Source organism: Furipterus horrens, unplaced genomic scaffold, assembly GCF_987537825.1.
Source record: "Furipterus horrens unplaced genomic scaffold, mFurHor1.1.pri manual_scaffold_1, whole genome shotgun sequence".
NCBI classification, from domain to species: Eukaryota; Metazoa; Chordata; class Mammalia; order Chiroptera; family Furipteridae; genus Furipterus; species Furipterus horrens.
Genome location: NW_028327171.1, coordinates 166,815,095 through 166,836,188, shown reverse-complemented (window position 1 = coordinate 166,836,188; position 21,094 = coordinate 166,815,095). Strand labels below are relative to the sequence as shown.

The 21,094-nt window shown below is 38.6% G+C and overlaps 1 protein-coding gene and 1 pseudogene across 2 annotated transcripts in view; one reads left to right on the top strand and one right to left on the bottom strand.

Moving 5' to 3' along the window:
• SLC25A12 (solute carrier family 25 member 12) overlaps positions 1 to 21,094 on the top strand; it is a 174,111-nt gene that overhangs the window by 64,200 nt on the left and 88,817 nt on the right. Inside the window, exons 1-2 of one of the 2 annotated variants that reach the window (XM_090280742.1) lie at positions 18,034 to 18,113; positions 19,064 to 19,117. In XM_090280742.1, coding sequence (XP_090136868.1) covers positions 18,102 to 18,113; positions 19,064 to 19,117 — 66 coding nt within the window. In that variant the 5' untranslated portion in view covers positions 18,034 to 18,101. Of the gene's footprint in view, positions 1 to 18,033; positions 18,114 to 19,063; positions 19,118 to 21,094 lie in introns of those variants that run through there. The other variant, XM_090280745.1, reaches the window with a different exon arrangement.
• LOC150022226 (microtubule-associated protein RP/EB family member 2 pseudogene) lies at positions 1,600 to 2,575 on the bottom strand (annotated as a pseudogene).

The following is a 21,094-nucleotide window of genomic DNA, read 5'->3' as shown; positions in this document are numbered from 1 at the left end:
TCATCACCTTCTCCACTCTTAAGCTTATTTGCCTCATATTGGCAACTCCTTCAGGGCTAGAACTTTAAGTTCTTACTTGAAGTGAGAACAAATTCTCTTACTAATATTTACTAAAAGTTTTTATTCAGATTAGCTTCCGTATTAAATACATTTATTTATTTTTATGTACATCATTCAAAAATTTACTTTAAGATATACAGCTAGGAGGAAATTGGGGTAGGCACACTTGTTTGTTGTTTTTGTTGCACCTGCTAAGTTAAAAAACAAGTTGAAGGTGAATCTAAAGTTAGAAATGAGGTGAAATGAGTGATCTAGGAAGGGATACCATCTGTCAAAGGAAAAAAAATAAAGAGGCAAAGATTTGGAAAGATATTAAGCAAATCTGCAAATCTTAGTTTAAAAAAAACAAGGAATGCTTTTGGTTCATCTGTTTCCTCAGTTTACAAACTGCCACGGTTTAGCAAAGGTCAATGACAAGGAGGGCTGCAGTACTCAAGAAGGGAAATGCCTTATTCCAGAAGGTACTGGGAGCCATAGAATATTCTGTGCTGTCATTCCAGTGTCAACACTAGACTTCAGAATCATGATGCCTCCTTGGAATTATCCTCCTCTTCATAAGGTGGTCCCTGCCAGCAGGCGTGCAGCATGATGCAGACCCTAACACGGGCTGCGCATCCTGTAGTCATTCTGGTAGGAGTCCCCCAGTGTGGACGACGGGACTGGTGCTGGAGCCCACACTGGAGGCAGGAGGACCTGGACCTATGCAGACCCCTCTGGACTGCAGGTAACTGATGACAGCTTCTTGGGGAGAGGGGCTGCCCACCAAAGAGAACCCTGAGAAAGAAAACAGCATGGGAACCTGGGTGGGGGAGGGCAGGAGCAAGCTGTTAGAGGGCCAAGTTGAGATGGTTTTCAAAGTCATTCACTGAAGGAAAACACCAACAACATACTGAGTGGCTGTCTAACATGCTACTGTTAAGAACACTGCTGGGCCCTGAAGTCCTAGTTTTGATTCCATTCTTTTTTTCCCCTTTAGTGTTGTGAGTAGAGGGAGAAACTGACTGTGTTTTTCCCTATAAAACAAGTCACTGTCATTATGACTTTCATATCAAGTATCTCTTTCCCTTTGTTCCAATTTAGTATTTTACCAAATTTATATTCAAACGTTAGACTTGCAAACATCAAAACACCACAGATATATGTGACATCTGGTGACACTGGGTTGAGAAATGCCAATATAAATACCATCTATCAAGTTACCATTGTTTCACACCAGGATTAAAAAGCGGGTGTAGGTGGTGGTAGTGGGGTGGGGAGTTGTTCTGGAAATAAATGAAAAGAGCAGAACAAATCTCAAGCAGCGGAGCAGTGAAGTTGAAGGTATGTGATCCCACGATCTCTCAGGTAGGCCGTCAAATGGCCGACTGCTCTGTGTCTTGGCAAAGGAAATGGGGACTGAACGCAGTGGCTGGTGTATGTAAGCGACAGTGCATTGATGTTGCCGGCAGACTGAGAACAACTGGTTTCTGTTGAGCTTGAGGACACACATGTTCCAATTCCAAATTCCAAAATGGAAATGTCAAGAGCTGTCAAGACGGGTCAGCACCCTTCTTGCTGCTGGGGCTGCTGCTCCTGCACTTGTTTCTCTGCCTCGGGCTCTTCCGGGTGGCCCTGGAGCTCATATGAGTCATAGAGAACTTCCATTAGTCACTGCCCAAGGACGTTGTTTTCCCCGCCCCTGCTCTTGGCGGAGTAGCTCAATGTCTCTCCACTTTGCGAAGTAGAAATCCCTTTCCTTCTCCACGCCTTAAAGGGCAAATTTTAACGAATGTAGCTGTTCATTAAGCTGTATGACCTGTGTTTTCAAATCTTTATCAGATTTGGATGCTGAACAGCTGGATGAAGCCCTTTTGGCTGATGGGGGACAAGAAGGTGTGGATCCTGGTTTAGATGCTGGGCTTGATTTAGCTTCACCTGCTGTGCGGGAGTTTGCAGGTGAGACTATTTTGGCAGGTTGAAGATCTGTTCGCGGGGGGTGGGGGTGGGGATTGCATCCTGCCCTGTGCTTCTACAGGATCATACTCCTTCCCGTCATAGTTAGCGTCATAGAACTTCTTAAATAACTGAATGAAATCCAGATTGTCCTGGAAACGCCCTTTCACTGGCTTCTCCTCTGGAATTATCTTATCAGCATTCGTTCACTTAAATTATGCTTGAAGAAGTTTAAAATTGTGAATATACTCATGCTCCAACTTCTCTAGAAATCTTATTTTTTCAAACTAATGCAGCCTAGAAAGAGCATGTCCATGAACTGGCAATAGGCCGCCCCTGAACAAAGCTGTTCCACTTTTATGTAGTTTAAAGGTACTATGTCATTAACACATGCAATGATGTCATGTCTGCTCATAGTCTCTCCGGCTTTTGAGGTAGAATACATATTGACCGCCATTTCCCAACTGTAGGAACGCTCCCCGCGCGCTGTGTGCTTCCAAAAAGGAATGGTGGTCCCGTTATCCTGGATGGTAATGTTGTTGTTCTCCTCTTCCGGGGACAGGGTTTGGGTCGGACCAGACATTGGCGCACTCCTGAGTAAGGGAACACACAGGTGTGGACTGGCAGTGAGGATGGTGGCTGCGTCTTGCCTCTTCGCTCGCCTGCTCCTCAGGCAGACCTTGTCTGTCGTCTGCTCTCGAGCTCCCTTCTCTCCTTAAATACATTTGTATTTAAGCTTGCCCGTGCCCTCTCTTCTTAGGCCCTCTGGCCCTTAAGAATAATTCCTTTATAAATGGAATTACCTATTTACTACACACTGGGTTAACATTAAGGATACATGTAATATTCTCATTTAAGACCAAATACTTGAAAAAATTACACCTTTCACTTTTGAAAAGTTGTAAGAATCATTTTAGGGAGTTTCTAAAATATTAACAAATAATTGTAACATTTTGTTTTTTATGTAAGTTTTATAAAGCTAGAATCACAAAAAAGACTAGGAAGAAATTTGGTTTTTAAAAAAATTATGGTTGTACATCTGCATTGGATAGACAGAAGCCCTGCTGAGCTAAATTGTTGTTGTTGTTTTTATTCATTTGGTAAAGCTTTTGCTATTTTTTTCTTTTCAAATGAACTTCCAAGTTCTTTAGCCCTCAGATTTTGAACTTCACATTATTCTTTTGAGTAAAATGCACACAAGGACTGCTGTAGGGAGATGACAAATGTCCAGTTTCCTCATATAGTATCAGTGTGATTTAATCATCTTAGGTTTTACTGTGCTTTCTGTTCAGTTAAATAAATTAGATAATATGTTTAAATGCCAAATGACAATTTTATTTACTATTAGAAGATTTATTTGTATATGAGCCCATATGTAAGCACAAATGAAAATTGTGTGGTTATATGTTTAGTACATTATGACACCTTATTAATTAATTAAAGGTAAATAGATACTTATCTAAATCATTATGGGGACAGATTAGAACAATAGCTGTAATTTGAAATGTCGTTCTTTGGTGAGCCTTACTTTATTTTTATGCCATCTATGTTACGTATATTTTTCAGTGGGATCTTATAAGGTAGAGAATTTTTAAAAAGAATCATAAACTTTTTATCTCTTACCAAGCTTGGATTAAGAAGGGGTTAAGGTATTCCTAAGTATGAGATAAATATACCACAAATAATTGCAGGAGAGTCTTACCCCTGCTCCAGTATACCAAAATATTCCAATATAGGAGGAATACTTTATAAATTAGAGTCCTCATAAAAATATTACCAACGATGCTATAGAATTTAATTTAGAGATAGAATAGGGTAGAGTAGGTGATCTCACGTCAGGTGATCCTAAAGGAATCTTCACTAGAGGATTCAAAGACATGTTCTCTGAAATATCCATGCTATTAACAATTATATGTATGGACTCCCTGCAAACTGGAATGATTGCAGGTAATGGAAAAAGTCACACATAATGCTCAATTTTTAATGGAAAAGGGAGGAACTGAGAGATCACATTATGTTTAGTTTCATTTTTCAAACACTATGGTGTTAATCTTTGAAAAACAAGAACCATAAACTACCCCCCAAAACAAAACAAAAAAATCCCCATAATTTATAAGTCCACAGAGGGTGGCCAAATATTCATCATCTAACATGTATTTATGAAAAGCAATCTTACTAAATAAACTTTTATTTCTTAAAAGAAATAAATGGCAAAAAGAAGTATAAAAGTAGGTTTAGTTAGATATACTATATTGCCGACCCTATGTAAAATTGTGATTTAGATAAAAGTCAGTTATCTGCTCTAGGCTTGTTTAATATATTCAGATCACTCATACAATTATACTTGCCACATACATAACAATGTCAAGTTCTGATTCATTCACTTAACATTATATCATAAACTACATACTACTCTTACTTTTATGCAACCAAGTTACTAAAGAATCTGAACTTGGTGGATGTATAAACACAAAATGTCTAATTTTCCTCTAGTCACTGCTTCCACTCTACTATGTTGAATACCCTCTCTTCCTGGGCAGATTTCATAGTTTTCTGGTCTTTTCACTTACTCAAAATCTAGCCTGGCTTTTCTAAAACAGCAGCATTTGAAACCCTCCTCCATTGCTGGTCAGACTTGTAGCTACAGGGATCTGAAATGAGGAAGTCGAGTTTTCATTCATTCTCCTTCTCCAAGCCCCTAAAGATTAGGTCAGGGAGAGTGTCTTGTTCTAGGATATTTTTTCCTCTTTCCTTTTCAATGCTCACTCTTCTAGTGTTGGGGGCTAAAGGAAGAATAGAAGAGAAATGAATCTTGTTATTTTACTACCATCTGTTTTGGTCATCTCTGCTTCTTAAACCAACATTGACTGCCATTGATGCTCTCACTGCCTTTTAATTCTTAATTTCTTGGCTGAAAGGGACCTTCACATTGTACTGATTCCCTGACAGGGAGATTCTGGATCCTTTCTACTTTGTCTCCTTTATTAGTAGGCTTCACTTCTGGGTAGAACATTGCAAAAGCACTTCAAGCTCCAATATCTTCCTGGTGTCACTTAACCTTTAAGAAATTCATGTATGGCAACCTTTTGTGTGGCAATCAATGTCCCTAATACAATGGATACTTATAGTCCTATTAGCTACCATATCATCACAGAATGATGAAATTTAAAAATGTTAGCCAATGCCGCCCTACTCGTGTGGCTCAATGGATTGTGCCTCATGCTGCAAACCAAAAGATCACCAGTGTGATTCCTGGTCAGGGCACATGCCTGGGTTGTGGGCCAGGTCCTAGGTTGGGGGCTTGCAGGAGGCAACTGATCCATGTTTCTCTCCCTCTTGTTCTCCTTCCCTTCCCCTTTCTCTAAAAAAAGAAATAAAATCTTTTTAAAAAATTAAAAAATAGAATGGTAGCCAATGCCAATGATCTTAACTAAGGTGGGGTTGGGGTGGGGAGTGAGAATAATATAAAGTGTAGCTGCTATTGAACCCCTTTCTGTGGGTGACCATGACTCCTAACTTGGTCATCATAACTTTCTTTTTCAGCCTTTCATTGCATGTCCTCTGATCCCTCTAAGCACCTTGACTGGGTCTAATTCTTTATCTAGTGCAGTGCCTAAACCTTAATTTCCAGTTGATCTGAGTCCACTATCAACTAACCTTTGTTGAGTTGGCTATCTTTATTGAGTTGCCTCAGTCAGGTTTCAGACATAATTATCTTTGTCTCATTGTAGAGCAGCAACCTAATTTTCCCCTGATAATTGAGATTTATCACCACGTGGCTATGGTGATCCTTTTCTGCCTTTAATTCTACAGCTTGAGAAGCCCCAAATAGCCAGGGGGAGAGTCTCAGTTTCTAATTCATCTGAATCTTGATGGTGTTTCCTGATGGAATCATTCCTCCTTTGGATACAGGACCTCAGAATCATGAGCCTAAGGTTATGAGGAAGGGAGGAAAAAATGTCTCAGGAACTCTTGAAAGGGGTCATTTTCGCCTCTTCCTCTTGGTCCATGAATCTCTATTTTCTGGCTACAGGATATTCTCTTTTTATCTCCAATGTTCTGATATTTCATAAGGTGCCTTTATATTGAATCTTTTTCATTCATTGTTCTGGATAGGAAGAGGACACTTTGAAGATCAAAATTCATCTTTTGGATATGGAAAATTCTCTTATTTATTTCTTTGTTAATTTTTTCCTTCATCATTTTAAATGTCTATTTTCTATGAATACCTTGTAGTTAATTATGGGGCCCCTGGATGAGTTCTCTATATTTAAATATTTTTCCTTCCTTTCTTTGTGTATTATTCTACTTTCTGAGAGATTTTTGACATTTTTATTACACTCCTTTTACTTACCTTTTAATTACCACTCATTAGCTGTATAACTTTGGGAAAGTTGCTTAATGTCTCAGTCTCCCTTTTCTCATCTTTGAAATGGAGATAACCTGGGATACCCCTGCTTTGCAAGGTTGTTTTGGGGACAGATTCATATAAAGTGCTTAGAATATTGCCTGATACATTGTTAAGTACTCAATGATAAATATTAGTAACTCTTCATCAGTATCTTGTGCATTCGGTTAGCTTAAGTGATCTTCAGGCCTTTTACAAGATCATTTCTGACCTATAGAACAGAAAACCAGATCCTGGACCCTGGTGACTTTACCACATTAGGCCTTTTGCAGAAGATCTAACAATTGGCCTTTAGCAATCGTACCCGTCTACTCATTATGCTCTTCAAACGCAATAGTTTTTAAAGTTCCATCTCCAGTTGTGCCTGTTAGTGTATCTGTGCTTACATGGCTATATTTTCATCTTAATTTAATGTTTTGTAAGAAACTCATGTTCTTAAAAAGGAAAACGATGAGGGGAAGTGATTCATGAAGATGATTTGCTCTTAAAGTGTATTTATTCTTTCTTAATCATTTTTATTAACCATTGCTACATGGTTAGTCCTGTGCTAATTGCTAGGGGTACTGAGATTTTTGTTTCATCTTTTCCTTATTACTTATACTGAGCATCTACCATGCTTGAGAATCTATGTGAGTTCATAGTCTGTTGCAGTATTTTTAAACGATTGGTCATGAAACAAATTCAATATGCTTAAACCAGAATTAGAAGGAAAAAAAAAAGAAATAGAATAGCAAAGAATAATAAATACCAGAGTGTATTGTATGTAATAAAGTTCAATAGTGCTTAATGAAATTTTTATTTCAATGTATACTGGGGTTGTGATAAAAATATACTTTTTACTATATAGGTCTGGGTCAATAAAATTTGAAAGCCACCAGTGGAAGAGGCAATAAGCAAAGAGTTAATTACAATACAATTACAAAGAGTTAATTACAAATCCTATGCACAGGGTGAGGGAGGGCTACCCCAGATGGGGAAAGAGGGTTAAGGATTATTTTCTGGAGTAGGAGATTCTTGAGCTGTACCTTAGAGGATAGGCACATTGGAATAAATGTGGAGTAAAACATTCTCAACAAAGGAAATAGCATAAATGTTCAAAAATCTTGGTGATTATGGGGAAAAAATCCTTGTGATTAAAGAAACAAGTCGTCGGCAGCCGTCCGTCTCGAGAGACGATGGTGTAGCTTCTTAAGAGTCTATCTGCACCGCCGAGAATGGCTGTGCAGTCCGACTCGGGAGTGACACGGTATCTGTCTCCTCCCGTGTTGAATCGACATCTTGCGATGACGCTGGAGTGTCCTCTCCAGTGAAGCTGAAGCTACAGAGCCTGGGCAGGGTGATATGGAGGGTCTGCTGTTGCCCATGCAGCAGACCCCCCCCTCTCTTCGCAGCTGAAGGGTCCAAGGGAAAGACGGAGTCAATACAGCTTGGTTTCAGGTGCGCCGCAGGAGTTGCCGGTGTTGACTACAACGTCAAACCGCCTTAGGGACTCAGGCTCCGGATTTTCTGTCGGGGTTTACTCCCTTAGCCTTTCCCCTGAAGAGGTATGCCGCAAGGCAGCGGAGGTTTTTTGGAGTCAGAGTTTTCCTTCTCTGATGTGCCCTGACTGGAAGATCGAACCAGCGACACTTAGCTCGCAGGCCGACGCTCAATCCACTGAGCCAAACCAGCCAGGGTTAAAGGAACAAGTATACTAATAGTAAGACGTAAGTTAAGAGGAAGGGACCAGATCAGGAAGCTTCTACTCTCCACCATACTGAGGAGTTTGGATTTTGTGTTGAAGGTTAATAGAAAGCCAATGAAGGACAGGGAAGTGACAAAATTTAATTTCATTTAATTTCTATTTTAGGTAGAACACTTGACAGCACTATGGAGAATGCATTTGAGGGCAATGATTGGAAGCAAAAAGTGGAGAGCTGGAGGCTTGGAGAGCAATTAGGAGGCATAATGAAGGCTATTTTAATCAAGAGGAAATTTAAAAATCACTAAGCGGGATGGAAAACACAGTACTGGGTGGATATTTGGGTGTGAGGGGTAAGGAGTGGTCTGATATCCAGCTTTCTGACTTGAGAAACTAAGGCAATGGTACTGGTCTTCACCTAGGAAATATAAGAGGATGAATGGCTAGTGGTAGAGCGATCAGCTAGGAATAATCATTGAAAATTTAACTAGCACCTACATAGCTAATGTCAGGCATTGAGATAAGAGTTAGGACTGAGAGTGTGGATGAAGGAGAAAGGATAGGGTAATAAGACATACTTTGGAAGGAACACTGAGAAGTGGTGAATTCAACCACTTTTTTATTTTTAGGCAGTTGCTGTGAACTTTGAGAAAAATAGAACATAAACATATGAAACGAGCTGACAGGTAGGGATAGTCCGTGATTGCTAACGGGGGTTTTGAAGCAGGTCTAAGCCATTACTTGGCTCCAGACTGCTCAGGCTTCCCAGCTTCTGGGCCCCTGAGCTGAGCACAAGCCTCAGAGGTGACAGGGATGGTGATCTCTGCTGACTGGCTGGCTGGCTTGGGCATTGGGGCCTCCAAGGTGAGTGTGACCTCAGGGGACATGGAGGAGGACACCAGATGGGGTCCACACCCGGGGGAAGTGTGTATTTTATTTTTTTTACAATTTTATTTATTTATTTATTTACTTATTTATAGACAGAGGGGAAAGGACAAAGAGGGAGAGCAACATCACTGTGTGGTTGCCTCTCACGTGCCCCCAACTGGGGACCTGATGTGCAACCTAGTCATGTGCCCTGACTGGGGATTGAACCGGCAACACTTAGGTTTGCAGGCCAATGCTCAATCTACTGAGCCACAGCAGCCAGGGCTGAAGTGTATATTTTTGAGTGAAGCAACAGGTTTCTGTAAAACCTGCTGTGTATCATTCAGTTGGAATTATTTTTTTTCTCTTTCTAAACCTGTATTGCATAAATCTACCACACAATTAAGCATATGCATTGTAATTTCAGTTATATCTTCTCAATACATTGTCATACATTTACAGAGAGGTATAATAACGTTCCCTTCATATTTCCTGCTTATAGATATCATATAAGGCTATACTATGTCTAAAAGATGGATTAGAACTTTATAACCATATACTGTAGAATGCTATATGATGAAATGCCCTACATACCATCCCTTTAAGTTTATTTTGTATGTTTATGCAAATGGGGAATTTGTCTCATCTGCTACTGAGCTGTTGTTTCTCTGTGATCCATGCCCCTCTTTACCACTCAGTTATGCCTTGGGTTACACTCACATAGCTGCTGTTGCCACCCAGAACTCTGAGCTTACTGTATTTGATGAAATAATGTTGCTGCTACTGCCAAATGGATCTCAGAAAAGAGGTGATATGAGGAAGGCTACACATCCCGTTGCTTTACTTTAATTTTCTTCCACACTTCCAATGCAAAACTTGTTCATATGTAGTGCTTTATTGAAGGTTTGGGGATGATTAAAGGAAGTATAATTGCTGACTCCCTATATTATTCCCCATCCCCATCCTGACCTGTCCAGGTAAACCTATCCATTCAGGGTGATGGAAGAGCAGGCGAGCAAACAATGATTGTTTCTGGGCTTCTTTTCAAGTAGTGATAATGAGCGACAGTGTAGGCAAGACCATGTATATCTGTTACTCCATGACTTTTTCCTATGCTGGCTTGACCAGAATCAGGGAAGAAGCAGCATGTCAGCATTACCCAGAAGCTTCCTTAAAAGTACAAGCTACAGTTGATTCTTTTTTATGTAAAAGTTTGTTTGTATCCTTTGTGGCATCTTTTGTGGTATAAAGTCCTTATGCCATGGAGCAGACCTCTTATGACTCAACTCTTAATTTCTGTTTATTTCATTTTCATATAGTTTCCCTTTACGGTAATATCCTATTGTCGGGGCTACTGGGAGTGAAATATGCAGAGTACAACTTTGAGATCTTTAACTGTTCTTGATCAAGTTCCTTCTGTGTTCCCAGCTTCCGACTTCTTCCAATTATAAGAATGCCAATTGTTTCACAGTTCTGCCTATTTTTCCTCCATCTTCTGCCCACTAGACCTGCTAGAGGTCTAACTCTCATCAAGGTCTAGCATTTTCATATTGTTTCTTTAGAACTTCCTAACTTACTGATTATTTTTCTGATGAGTACAATTTGATACTAATCAATGTTACATTACTCCTTTATAATAAATTTTCAGAGTTTTTTCATGCTAATATCTAGTTCCTAGCTTCAGTGTCTTGAGGTTTGTGGCCCTCTCTTTGTAACTGAGTGCTTTCGTTAGCTCTCCTCCTACAAACCTACCCTCCCCCCCTTTTGGAAATTCCCTACTCATGGTAGTTGATTTCATCCTACCATTACTTTTCCTTCCTGCAACAGGGCAAACCAAGGACACGATGGCCATTGCACAATATTTCCAACCAAAGTCTTGAATTTCTCAGTCTAGATTTACACCCTTGGTGAAATTCAGCAAGAGTTCCAGGGTATGCTACAGATTCTCAGTCTGCTAACTTCCTGGGTTTCTGGCAGTATGTTAAGCAAATATACTTTTACATCCTTCCTCTTCTTTTCCTGTAGTAACTATTAGAACAGACATGTACATACACATAAACATACTGTCTGAATCTATGTTAAGGAAAACATTTTTTTCTCACTGCAATATGGTTTTCAGATTTTCCTGCTCATAATAGAGATATTTTATTAGTCAAGCAGTTTCACTTTCTTTTTCACTTTCTTTTTCCTACTCTTCAACAATGCACACAAACCTGTCAGTGTTTAAGGAACAAGTTCTGTTACAATTTCCCCTCAAACAACAGAATTAACCTAAATAACAATCTTTAGTGACACAAAGACCCAGCACAATTTTCCCCAATGTTGTATTATGAAAAATTTCAAATGTATAAAAAAGTTGAAAGAATTTTTACAGTGAATTCCCAAATATCCCCCAGTTAGGTGTTACATTATCTATTTATCCATCAATCTTTCTTATTTTTTATGCACTTCAGAGTAAATTTAAATACTTCCTCCTAAATACTTCATGCCATTAGCTAGAGTTCAACATTTATTCATAGATTTTTTTTCTTCTGAGGAAAAATTTACACAGAATAAAATACATAAACCTTTAGTGCACATTTCCTAAGTTTTGGGGAATGTGCACCCGTACATTTAGACCTGTAACCTAAACCCCTACCTAGCTAAACATAGACTGTTATCATCTCTCTAGATAATTTCCTCATGCTTCTTTCTAGTCAATTTCTCTCTATCACCATCCATGTTTTTTAAATTTTTTAATTTTTCACCACAGATTAGTATTTTTCCCCAGAACTTTACACAAATGGAATCATACAATATATGCTCTTTTGTACTGTAGGATTCCATGTAAGGCTTCTTTCACTTAGCATGATACTTTTAAAACTCATCCACGTTGTTGTGTTGATCAATAGTTTGTTCTTTTTTAATTGCTGAATAGTATTCCACTTGGTGAATATACCATAGCTGGTTTATCCATTTTCCTATTGATGGACAGCTGGGCTATTTCCAGTTTTTGGCTTTTATGAATAAAATGACTGTGAACATTCTTGTACACATCATTTTATCAACGCATATTTTCATTTCTTTTGGGTAAATACCAAAAGGTAATATTTCCAGGTTATAGTGTAGGTGTATATTTAATTTTATAAGAACCTACGAGATCTTTTCCCAAAGCAATTATACCATTTTACACTCCTACTGTAGTGCATGGGAGTTCTGGTTGCTTCACATCCTTGTTAGCTATCTGGTGTCCTCAGCCTTTTTAATTTTAGCCATTCTAGTGAGTGTGTAGTGCTATCTTGTAACTTAATTTCCATTTCCCTGATGACTAATGATGTACAGTTTTTTAATGTTCTTATTGGCTGTTTGTATACCTTCTTTTGTGAAGTGTTTGTTGAGGTCTTTTGCTGATTTTTAAACCAGGCTGTTTATTTATTAATGAGTTTTAGGAATTCTTTATGACCTGGATAACAGTTATTTGTCGTATATATGTTTTACAAATTTTTCTTCCAGATTGTGGCTTGCCTATTCATTTTCTTAATGCTGTCTTTTGATAGGTAGAAATTTGTAATTTTAATGAAATCTAATTTATCGATCTCTTAATTTAAGGTTATTGCTTTTTATGTCCTAAGAAACTTTACCTCTGAATCAAAAAGATATTCTTTTATGTGTTCTACTAAGAGCTTTATGATTTTAGCTTTTGCACTTGAGTCTATGATTCATCTCAATTTAATTTTAGTGTTGTTTTAAGGTAGAGGATGGAGTTTATTTGTTTTCCCACAGGGATATTTACTTATTCTGTGTCATTCGTTGAAGAGACTTCTTGTCCCATTGAATTGATTTGCCATCTTTGCTAGAAATCAAATGACTTTGTAATTTTGTATCTATTTCTCAGCTCTCCATTAGTTCTGCTGATCTATTTATCAGTCTTTATGTCAGCCAGTACTACACTGTACAGTAACTCTTCACTCAACGTTATTGATGGGTTCTTAGAAACTGCAACTTTAAGTAAAATAATGTATAACAAAACCAGTTTTATCATAATATAAATAAGAATTAAGGTCTTACAGCATATTTCTGATCACGAAAACATCACCAAACTTCTAAATAAAGATCCAAAACACTTCTCATATTAAACATTGAAATAAATGTGAGCTATACATACATTTAAGAAATATGAATAAAAACAAGTAAGAAAATTATTTTTCCAACCTGCTTATCTCAGTTCAGGGTTGTGGGTGGCTGGGCGCTTAACCCAGTAGCAGCTCAGGTCACAATGTAGGGACTCACCCTGGAGCACTCGCCCTTCTATCACAGGGTGTGCTCACCTACGCCCACACTCACTCAGACTGGGACAAATTAGACAACTAGTTCACTTGTTTGGGATGTGGGAGGAAACCAAAGTCCTTGGAGAAAACTCACACAGACATAGTGAGAACCTGTGGCCCTGGATGGAGGATTGATTTTTTTTTCTCATCAGCATTATAACAAATGATGTTCAGCAAAATAACATTATTTGAGGACCTGTTGTATTGATTTCTTTAGCTTTATAGTAAACCTTGAAGCCAGGTAGTATAAATCGTCTAACTTTATTCTGTTTCAGAAAAGTAAAGAAAATGATTTCTTTACTTTGGATCAGATTCAAAGTGTCCTTCTTTATTGACCTCTAAGTAGAAGGGAGGCAAAGCCCAGATCCAAGTAAATCCTCAGGGGTAGGGTATTTATAGGTGGCTGAGGGACTCCACAGGATGTTTGGTCTCCCAGTTATATACTTTTGGTTGGAATGGGAATATGTGACAAACCACAAAGTTATTTTTACCCCAAGGCCTAATGCTGCTTTGGCCTTTGGCACATGCAAAAGGTTTTGATATCATCCTTTTAGCTTTATTCATTAAAAAAATGAATTGTAGCAGTTGCTGCAGTAAAATATTCCCCATACTTTGGGACTCACGCTATTTATTTTTCTTATATTTCATACAGCTGCAACAGTGAGTTTAGTATACATAAAAGGCACTCAGTACATGTATATTAAATATTTTTGGTTCATTCCAAATAATTACATTTGAGTGTTAAAAGAAGCATTAAAGTTTATATAGTTCAAGTCTCCATTTGATCATAAGGTTTCCCACTAAATACTAGCTTTTACATGATTAGTATAGTGATGGGGCACTCACAGCCTTAACCATCTAGAGCAGCTCATTCCATGAACTCCTTCCAAAATCCATTGAAAAGAAAACTGGCTGTTAGTGCCTCCACAGGGAATCAAGAAGACTGTGGTCCAAAGATAAGGTCACTGTCATCCTCATTGCATAATTTATAAGACTTAGAGTCAGGTTGTAAGGAAGAGCTATTTTGGAAGACATAATTGCAAGAGTACAACTATTTCATCAGATTTTTGATACCCCACCTTCTCTCTCCACCAAGATGAGAATTTATTTCAATTACAGAAAATGACATACAGGGAGTATAATACTTTTACAGTATAGAGAAGCTATAAACATGCTATTTTTTTTTTATAGCATCTAACTAGTGGCTTGGTTTGAAATAATGATTTATGATTCATTGATTTCCAGGTCAGTCTACCAACTAGAACATAATTTGCTCAAACTTGGACACTTAACCCTTCATATTTTCCCCCAGCCTAGAGCCTTCCATTTCCCCATACAGACCCTTAGTGAGGGAGGAGTTAAAAGCACAGTTTATAAAATTTTAAAGTTTTTCAATATTCCAGTAAAATATAGAGAACCATTTAATACTTCTAGGTGTAGGCCAAAGCCAATATACAAACAAATATCCTTTGTGTGTGAATGTGTGTGTGTGTGTGTGTCTACCAAGGTCAGATCATGCTATTTATTTCAAATAGTTTAACTGAGCTTCATCTTGATGGGGGCATAAAATCTGGCTTATTTCTCATCATAGGGATAACATGTGTACCTGTAACCTAGGAAGAGCTCTGCTCCTGGTTTAATTAGTCAGTGATAGCCTAATGCTCTATTAAGTGTTGGTACACCACCTCAGTTTACTTCTTGCAAGGTGACTGATATCTATAGAAGCTGTGCAGGATATGGAAACAGAAATATAAATGTACTCATGTCAGTAAGATAATCAAAAGAGGCTAGAATATAAACAGAAATGGTATGTTATTAAAGATGGAAGGAGGTCTAGGAGTTGTGGCAGGACAGGCTCATTGGAAATTGCCTCTTGTCTTAATAATTACATTTTAGTTTATTAGGGCACTAGGCATTAGTGTAATTCTAATATTCACCCACAAAGTGCCTGGCTGGCTTTGAAGTAATATGATGTAAGCTGCCTGGAAGTTGAAGACATGTTTGTGTGGGTTGTCTAGTAAGCTCATATTTCAGTTTCGCATCTGGGGGTAATAGATTATTTTCATGGGCAACAACTCCATGAGCAGATTTAAATCCCCAGCTCAGTGAAGCCACGCATTGAGTCTTTTATGAAACCAATTCTAAAAAGTGACTGTTTATGACAATACATTTTCAGTTACTCTGTTACCCTTTAATTTCCAATTTTGCTTCCTGAAATGTCATTCTTTAGAGACTATCTTAATTATTAAGTTTTCAACTTGTTCCACAGTTTTAAAATTATTTCCTGTTTAGCAAAGGACCTGAACAAACACTTCTCCACGGAGGACATACAGAGGGCCCATAGACATATGAAAGAATGCTCAACATCACTAGCCACCAGAGAGATGCAAATTAAAACCACAATGAGATACCAACTCATACCAGTCAGAATGGCCATCATTAACAAATCAACAAACAACAAGTGCAGCCTGATATGGCCACTGTGGAAAACAGTATGGAATTTCCTTAAAAAACTAAAATTGGAACTGCCTTTTGATCCAGCAATTTCACTGCTGGGATTATCCCCAAAGAATCCTGAAATACCAATTCAAAAGAGCTTATGCACCCCTATGTTCATAGCAGTGTTATTTAGAATAGCTAAATGCTGGAAACAGCCTCAGTGCCCATCAGTGGATGAGTGGATTTAAAAACTGTGGTATATCTACACAATGGAATTCTAGGCTGCAGAAAGAAGGAACTCCTATCCTTGTGACAGCATGGATGGAAATGGAGAGTATTATGCTTAGTGAAATAAGCCAGGTGGCAAAAGACAAATATCATGTGATCTAACCTATAAGTGGAACCTAATGAATAAAACAAACAGAAACAAAATAGAGCCAGTGACATGGAAATAAGGAACAAAATGACAATGACCAGAGGGGAGGTAGGAGGAGGATAATGGAGAAAGGAAGAGAAGGGTGATGCGGAAATAAGGAGAAGGGTCTAGTCAAAGAAAAAGTATCAAGGACCCATGGCCATGGACAACAGGGTGGGGATTGACTGTGGGAGTGGGGATGGGTTGGGGGTGTGTGAGGGGGCGGGGCAGGGGAGAGCAATGGGGGAAAACTGAAACAACCGTAACTGAACAACAATAAAATAAAATAAAATATTAAAAATAAAATTACTTCTAGTTTAAAAATATCATTTGAAACTTAAAGAGTTATAAATTACTATATTGGCATGTAACTTTAAGAAATACAATAACAATGAGTTCCAACAGAATATAATCCCTTCATTATAAATAAATGTCTTTTTTCACTTAAATATTTTATTCAAACTGAAGAACTCTGGGCTACTAAACAGACATCCTTCCCTTGCAAAGTAAGAAAATAAATATCTGGAGATTCCTGGTTAGAGAAACTTCACAAAATAAGAGACAGCAGAGTATCAGGGTCATGAGACATGTAGAACAAAATGTGAACTTGTACATCCTTATGTCCAAATACATTGTTAAAGAACTTTGAACAGATTGAAGAAAGATATTAATAGTGGTGACAGTTGAATCAACTGCAGCAGAAAAGCTCATTTTAGGAGTACTAGTAATGTAGTATTCCTTATCAACAATTGCCACTTGCCACTCCTCTTTCCTCATTTCTATTAACTTCGATACTTAACACAAATATGATTAGTCAGAGGAGAAAAAAGGAGAAGCCTCCCATGAGATTCAACATTGGAAATGTAAAAGAAGTTGGGGAGGGATTACCGAGCTAAGTGAGGTGAAAATAAATCTTGGAGTTGTTAGACTTGTTTAAAATTTTAAACAGGAAGCATGCTTGGTTTAAAGATACAAACAAACAAAAAAATACACTTAGGTTTGGGATTGTGTAGAAGCACTTACCATCTGTAAACTTGTAGAGGGTAGGGACTTTATGTTGTCATTACAATCAGAACTGTGTCTAGCGTATAATGGCTGCCTAGTAAATGTTGAATGAGTATTTGGCTCAATATAGTCGTAATGGCAAGACTCAGTTTTAGAGACATTATTCTGGTTCAAGGGCTAGCTGCTACTACTTCTTAGGTAGGGCTGGGAATGTTTCTGTAGGGGCAAAGTGGGCCAGGATTCAGTGCCAGCCCAGTCCAAGACAAGTAAGATTTTTCCTCCATTTGCGTTTGTGCCTCACCTCATTGCACAAAGGATTTGGGTGATTGGGAATATGGACTGAATCTAATAAAGCTTTATAATAGTACACGAAGCACCAATATATTAAACATATTCATCCCATGCCAATTTAGGGGCATATTCCTCAAGTTATACTTAGCTTTTCCCCAGAATGAGTGGTTCCCAATCTTTTTTATTGTTATTATTTGCCATTAGTTGTCATTAATTCATTCATTATTATTATTAATGGAATATGTTCTTTGATCCTTTGAAATCTTGCTCCATCTAGGCCCCAAGTGTTCCTTTAAGTCTCAGGGTAAAAAGACTTTGGCTGAAGTCGGTGCCCAAAGCCACACCCACTAAGAGGCCTTAGGCAACCTGGCGCTTTCCTGGGGTAACTCAGCTGTCAGCAACCACGCGGCGCTTCGGAATCCCCTGGCTGGCATGCCAGTCTTCCCTATGGGAGGTGCATCCCCTTCCTCAGCAAGGCAGGTGGCCCGACGCCCTCCCGGGCCCAGGCCAGCTTGCTTTTCCGAACCCCTAGCGGCCGTCACCCCACGCCTTCCGCCCCCGACTCATTTGCATAGGAACGCGCGCAGCGCTGGCGAGCGGGAGGGCGGGCGCGGCCGGGGAGGCGGCGCGCGCGCGCGCGCCCTGACAGCTGGGCCCTGCTCGCTCCCTCGCTCGTCCCCGGCTTCCGAGCACAGCATGGCGGTCAAGGTGACTCCAACTCTCTGCTGCTGCCTTTTTGCATAAGAGCCATTCTGGGGACCCTGCCTGAAGCCCCTCACCTCTTCCCATTTCCTTCTTTGCCTCGTTCTTAGATAGCGTGTCCTAGGGCTCCAGCCCCCGGGTGGTAGAGCTGTGCGGGGTTTGGACCGGAGGGAGAGGATGCCTGGTTGGGGGAGGGGAGAGAGGAGAGATTTTGAGTTGGAGGGGCTTGTGAGGACCACGGGTCGATGAAGGAAGAGCAGTGTCCTGCCCTAAGTGCATGGGTTTGTGATCCCGGAGTTGGAGGGCATCGCAAAGAGAGTGGAAGTGGAATGCAAAGTCGGGGTACCTAAGGCATCTGTGTTTTGCAGTGGGGGAGGGCGTAATTGAGCAATATGGGGCTTCCGTGGGGACGGAGGCATTGCTTGGCATTTGCGCTGCAGGTGGCAGGATAGCGAAAGTATTTGGAAACGTAAGCAGACTTTCATATTTTAGGTTGGGTGGAGAAAGAGAGGGGCCCGGAGATAATTATATTCTGGATTGCTTTCCATGGGTAAGAAAGGCTGCTAGGCCATGCGATTAATTTGGGTGTCTCATTTTCGTTGATCTACTCTTGATGGCCTCTTGATTTGAAGGTGGGTGGTTGTTAACTGTGCTGCGAATGGATGTGGAGTAAAGTAATGGATTCTTCCTGCCTCCCCTTTCCAAACCAGATGAAATCTACCTGGTAAATTTTCTCTATTTTAGGCTCTTCACACTTGTCTTTCCACCGTAGTCGCAGATCTCCAGTTTGACAGTTCTTATCAGTATTAGTGCTCTTGGTTTGTTTTAAACTAAATGCCCTTATAAAAGATAAGAGCATTGATTGTTAGCATCTCTGAACTCTAATCTGAAGAGATTATGTGGAGTCTAGTGAAGCATTAACTGGCTTTTTTTTTTTTTTTTTTTTTTGCTTACAGGTGCATACAACCAAGCGAGGTGATCCTCATGAGTTAAGAAACATATTTCTACAGGTAAATTGGCTTACGTACTGTGCTTTTTCCTGTGGGAAAAAGGTATAAGTCTAGTACTTTTCAGGCCATTTTTATGTATTCTTAAAAACATAGTTAGATAGAATAGCTTGTAATTCTTATTTTAAGCCTTCAATAAAAGTTTTTGTGTTTATTAAAGTTTGATAAAATTTTTCTTCAAGTTATTGTTTTTTTAAAAAACATAAGATATGTAAAAGAACACTAAAAAGAAGAATTTTCAGCTTCCCTGTGACCAAAATAAAATTTCAAAATGTATTGAAATTCTTGTGTAATTATAAGTATGGTGATTAAAATTCTTTCTTTCTTGAAAATTGTGTGTTTTTAAAGTTTTCCTACTTATAAGCGATTCTCTAATTGTTTTTACAAAGATAAAAATATAGCTTGTCAATTTGTATGAGTCTTTTCTCCCTTTACTTTTATAATCTGTACGCTTTTGTCTTTACAAAATGTTACTGTCTGAGATTCTTGCCAGGCTCCACCTTAACTTGTGATAAGTTTTAAGGATCAGTGATTTGGCTGTAAACTTAAAAAAAAAAAAAAGTTGGCTTAGTTCTTTGTTTTGCTTTCTTTTCTTAAATTTCAAAAGTTCCCCATACAAGTTGTACTTAAGAAGTAGATGTGAAGGGAGACAAGCTAGGGTGTTCCACTAAATATTGTGTTTTTCCCTGAAATTTTCTTTGAGAACTTTCTATTTAGGACCTGGGTTCTTGTACAGAAATTTTGACCTTGGACAGGTCCCTGTTGGGTATTAGTTTTCTCTGTAAAATGAGAGGTGATCTTTAAGGTTCCTTCCAACTCTAAAAGTCTATGATTCTATATTAGGAACAGATTCTAACATATGCTGATGAGCCTGGAATAGATGACATTTTTATTTGTGACATGGATTGCTTAACCTATTTTGGGGGAGGAGGCTGCAGAGATGATTTTTGGGAAGTATGATTTCCAGAACAAATATAATTGTAATAGAAATGCTCTATTTATGGTTTGAAACCCTTATTCCTCACCCAAGTTCTTGAAAATAAGCCCAAAATTTCCTAGTATTTACATCATGTGATTATATTCAATTGTTTTGTGAGGAGTTCATATGATATAGTTAATTTTGTTTTCTAGATTAAGTAGGCATGGAAGAAGTCAGTTGAAATGATGCATGATGTAATGAAAAGAGCATTGACCTAAGTGTCAGGAACACTGGGTTCAATTCCAAGTCCTGCCTCTCTCTGGTTGTTGTACATGCAGGCTAATTATCTGGACTTTCTGGGCTTCATCTTCTCATGTAGGACTCAATAGAACTTAAGGGAATGGAAACTGAGGTCCTTCTAGCTTTAAAAATCCCATGGGGGAAAAAAAGTCTATGGTTCTGTATGGATTTGCTTTCTGGGGAAGGAGGGATTAAAGTACAAGGAGAGAGCTAGAACACTGCTAGCTTTTTGATAGCTTCTGAATCTTATTATCTTTTTACGTATTACTTTGATAATGTTTTTTCTATTTTTATATTGAAAATGTGTGGAATTCGTAACTGCGCACTTAGCCCTAACCTATAAGCGTTGTCCCAAGAATTAATAATAGATAACAGAGAAAACATAGCTACCTTCAGTAAGGTATAAGCAGCAAGAGATACAATGTATATAGTTAATTGAATCATTTTGAGGAAAGTTACCAAATAACACATTAGATTTCTTTTTTATTCCTGTCTTGAATACTTCAAACTATACAGGGCATTGTTTAGAAACAGTTTTATTTTAGATACATATGACTTGTTAATATTTTAAAGATGATAGGAGACAAAAATACATTTTATCTATACATTTCTTTAGCATTTAACATTTACCCAACAAATATTTATTAAGGACTATTTTCTGTGTGCCATATGTGCACTTGTTTTAGTTTAGTACTAGACACCAAGTTGAATAATCCAAGGGGAGGATTGAGCCAAGATTTGAATCCTCTCTGAGACACATT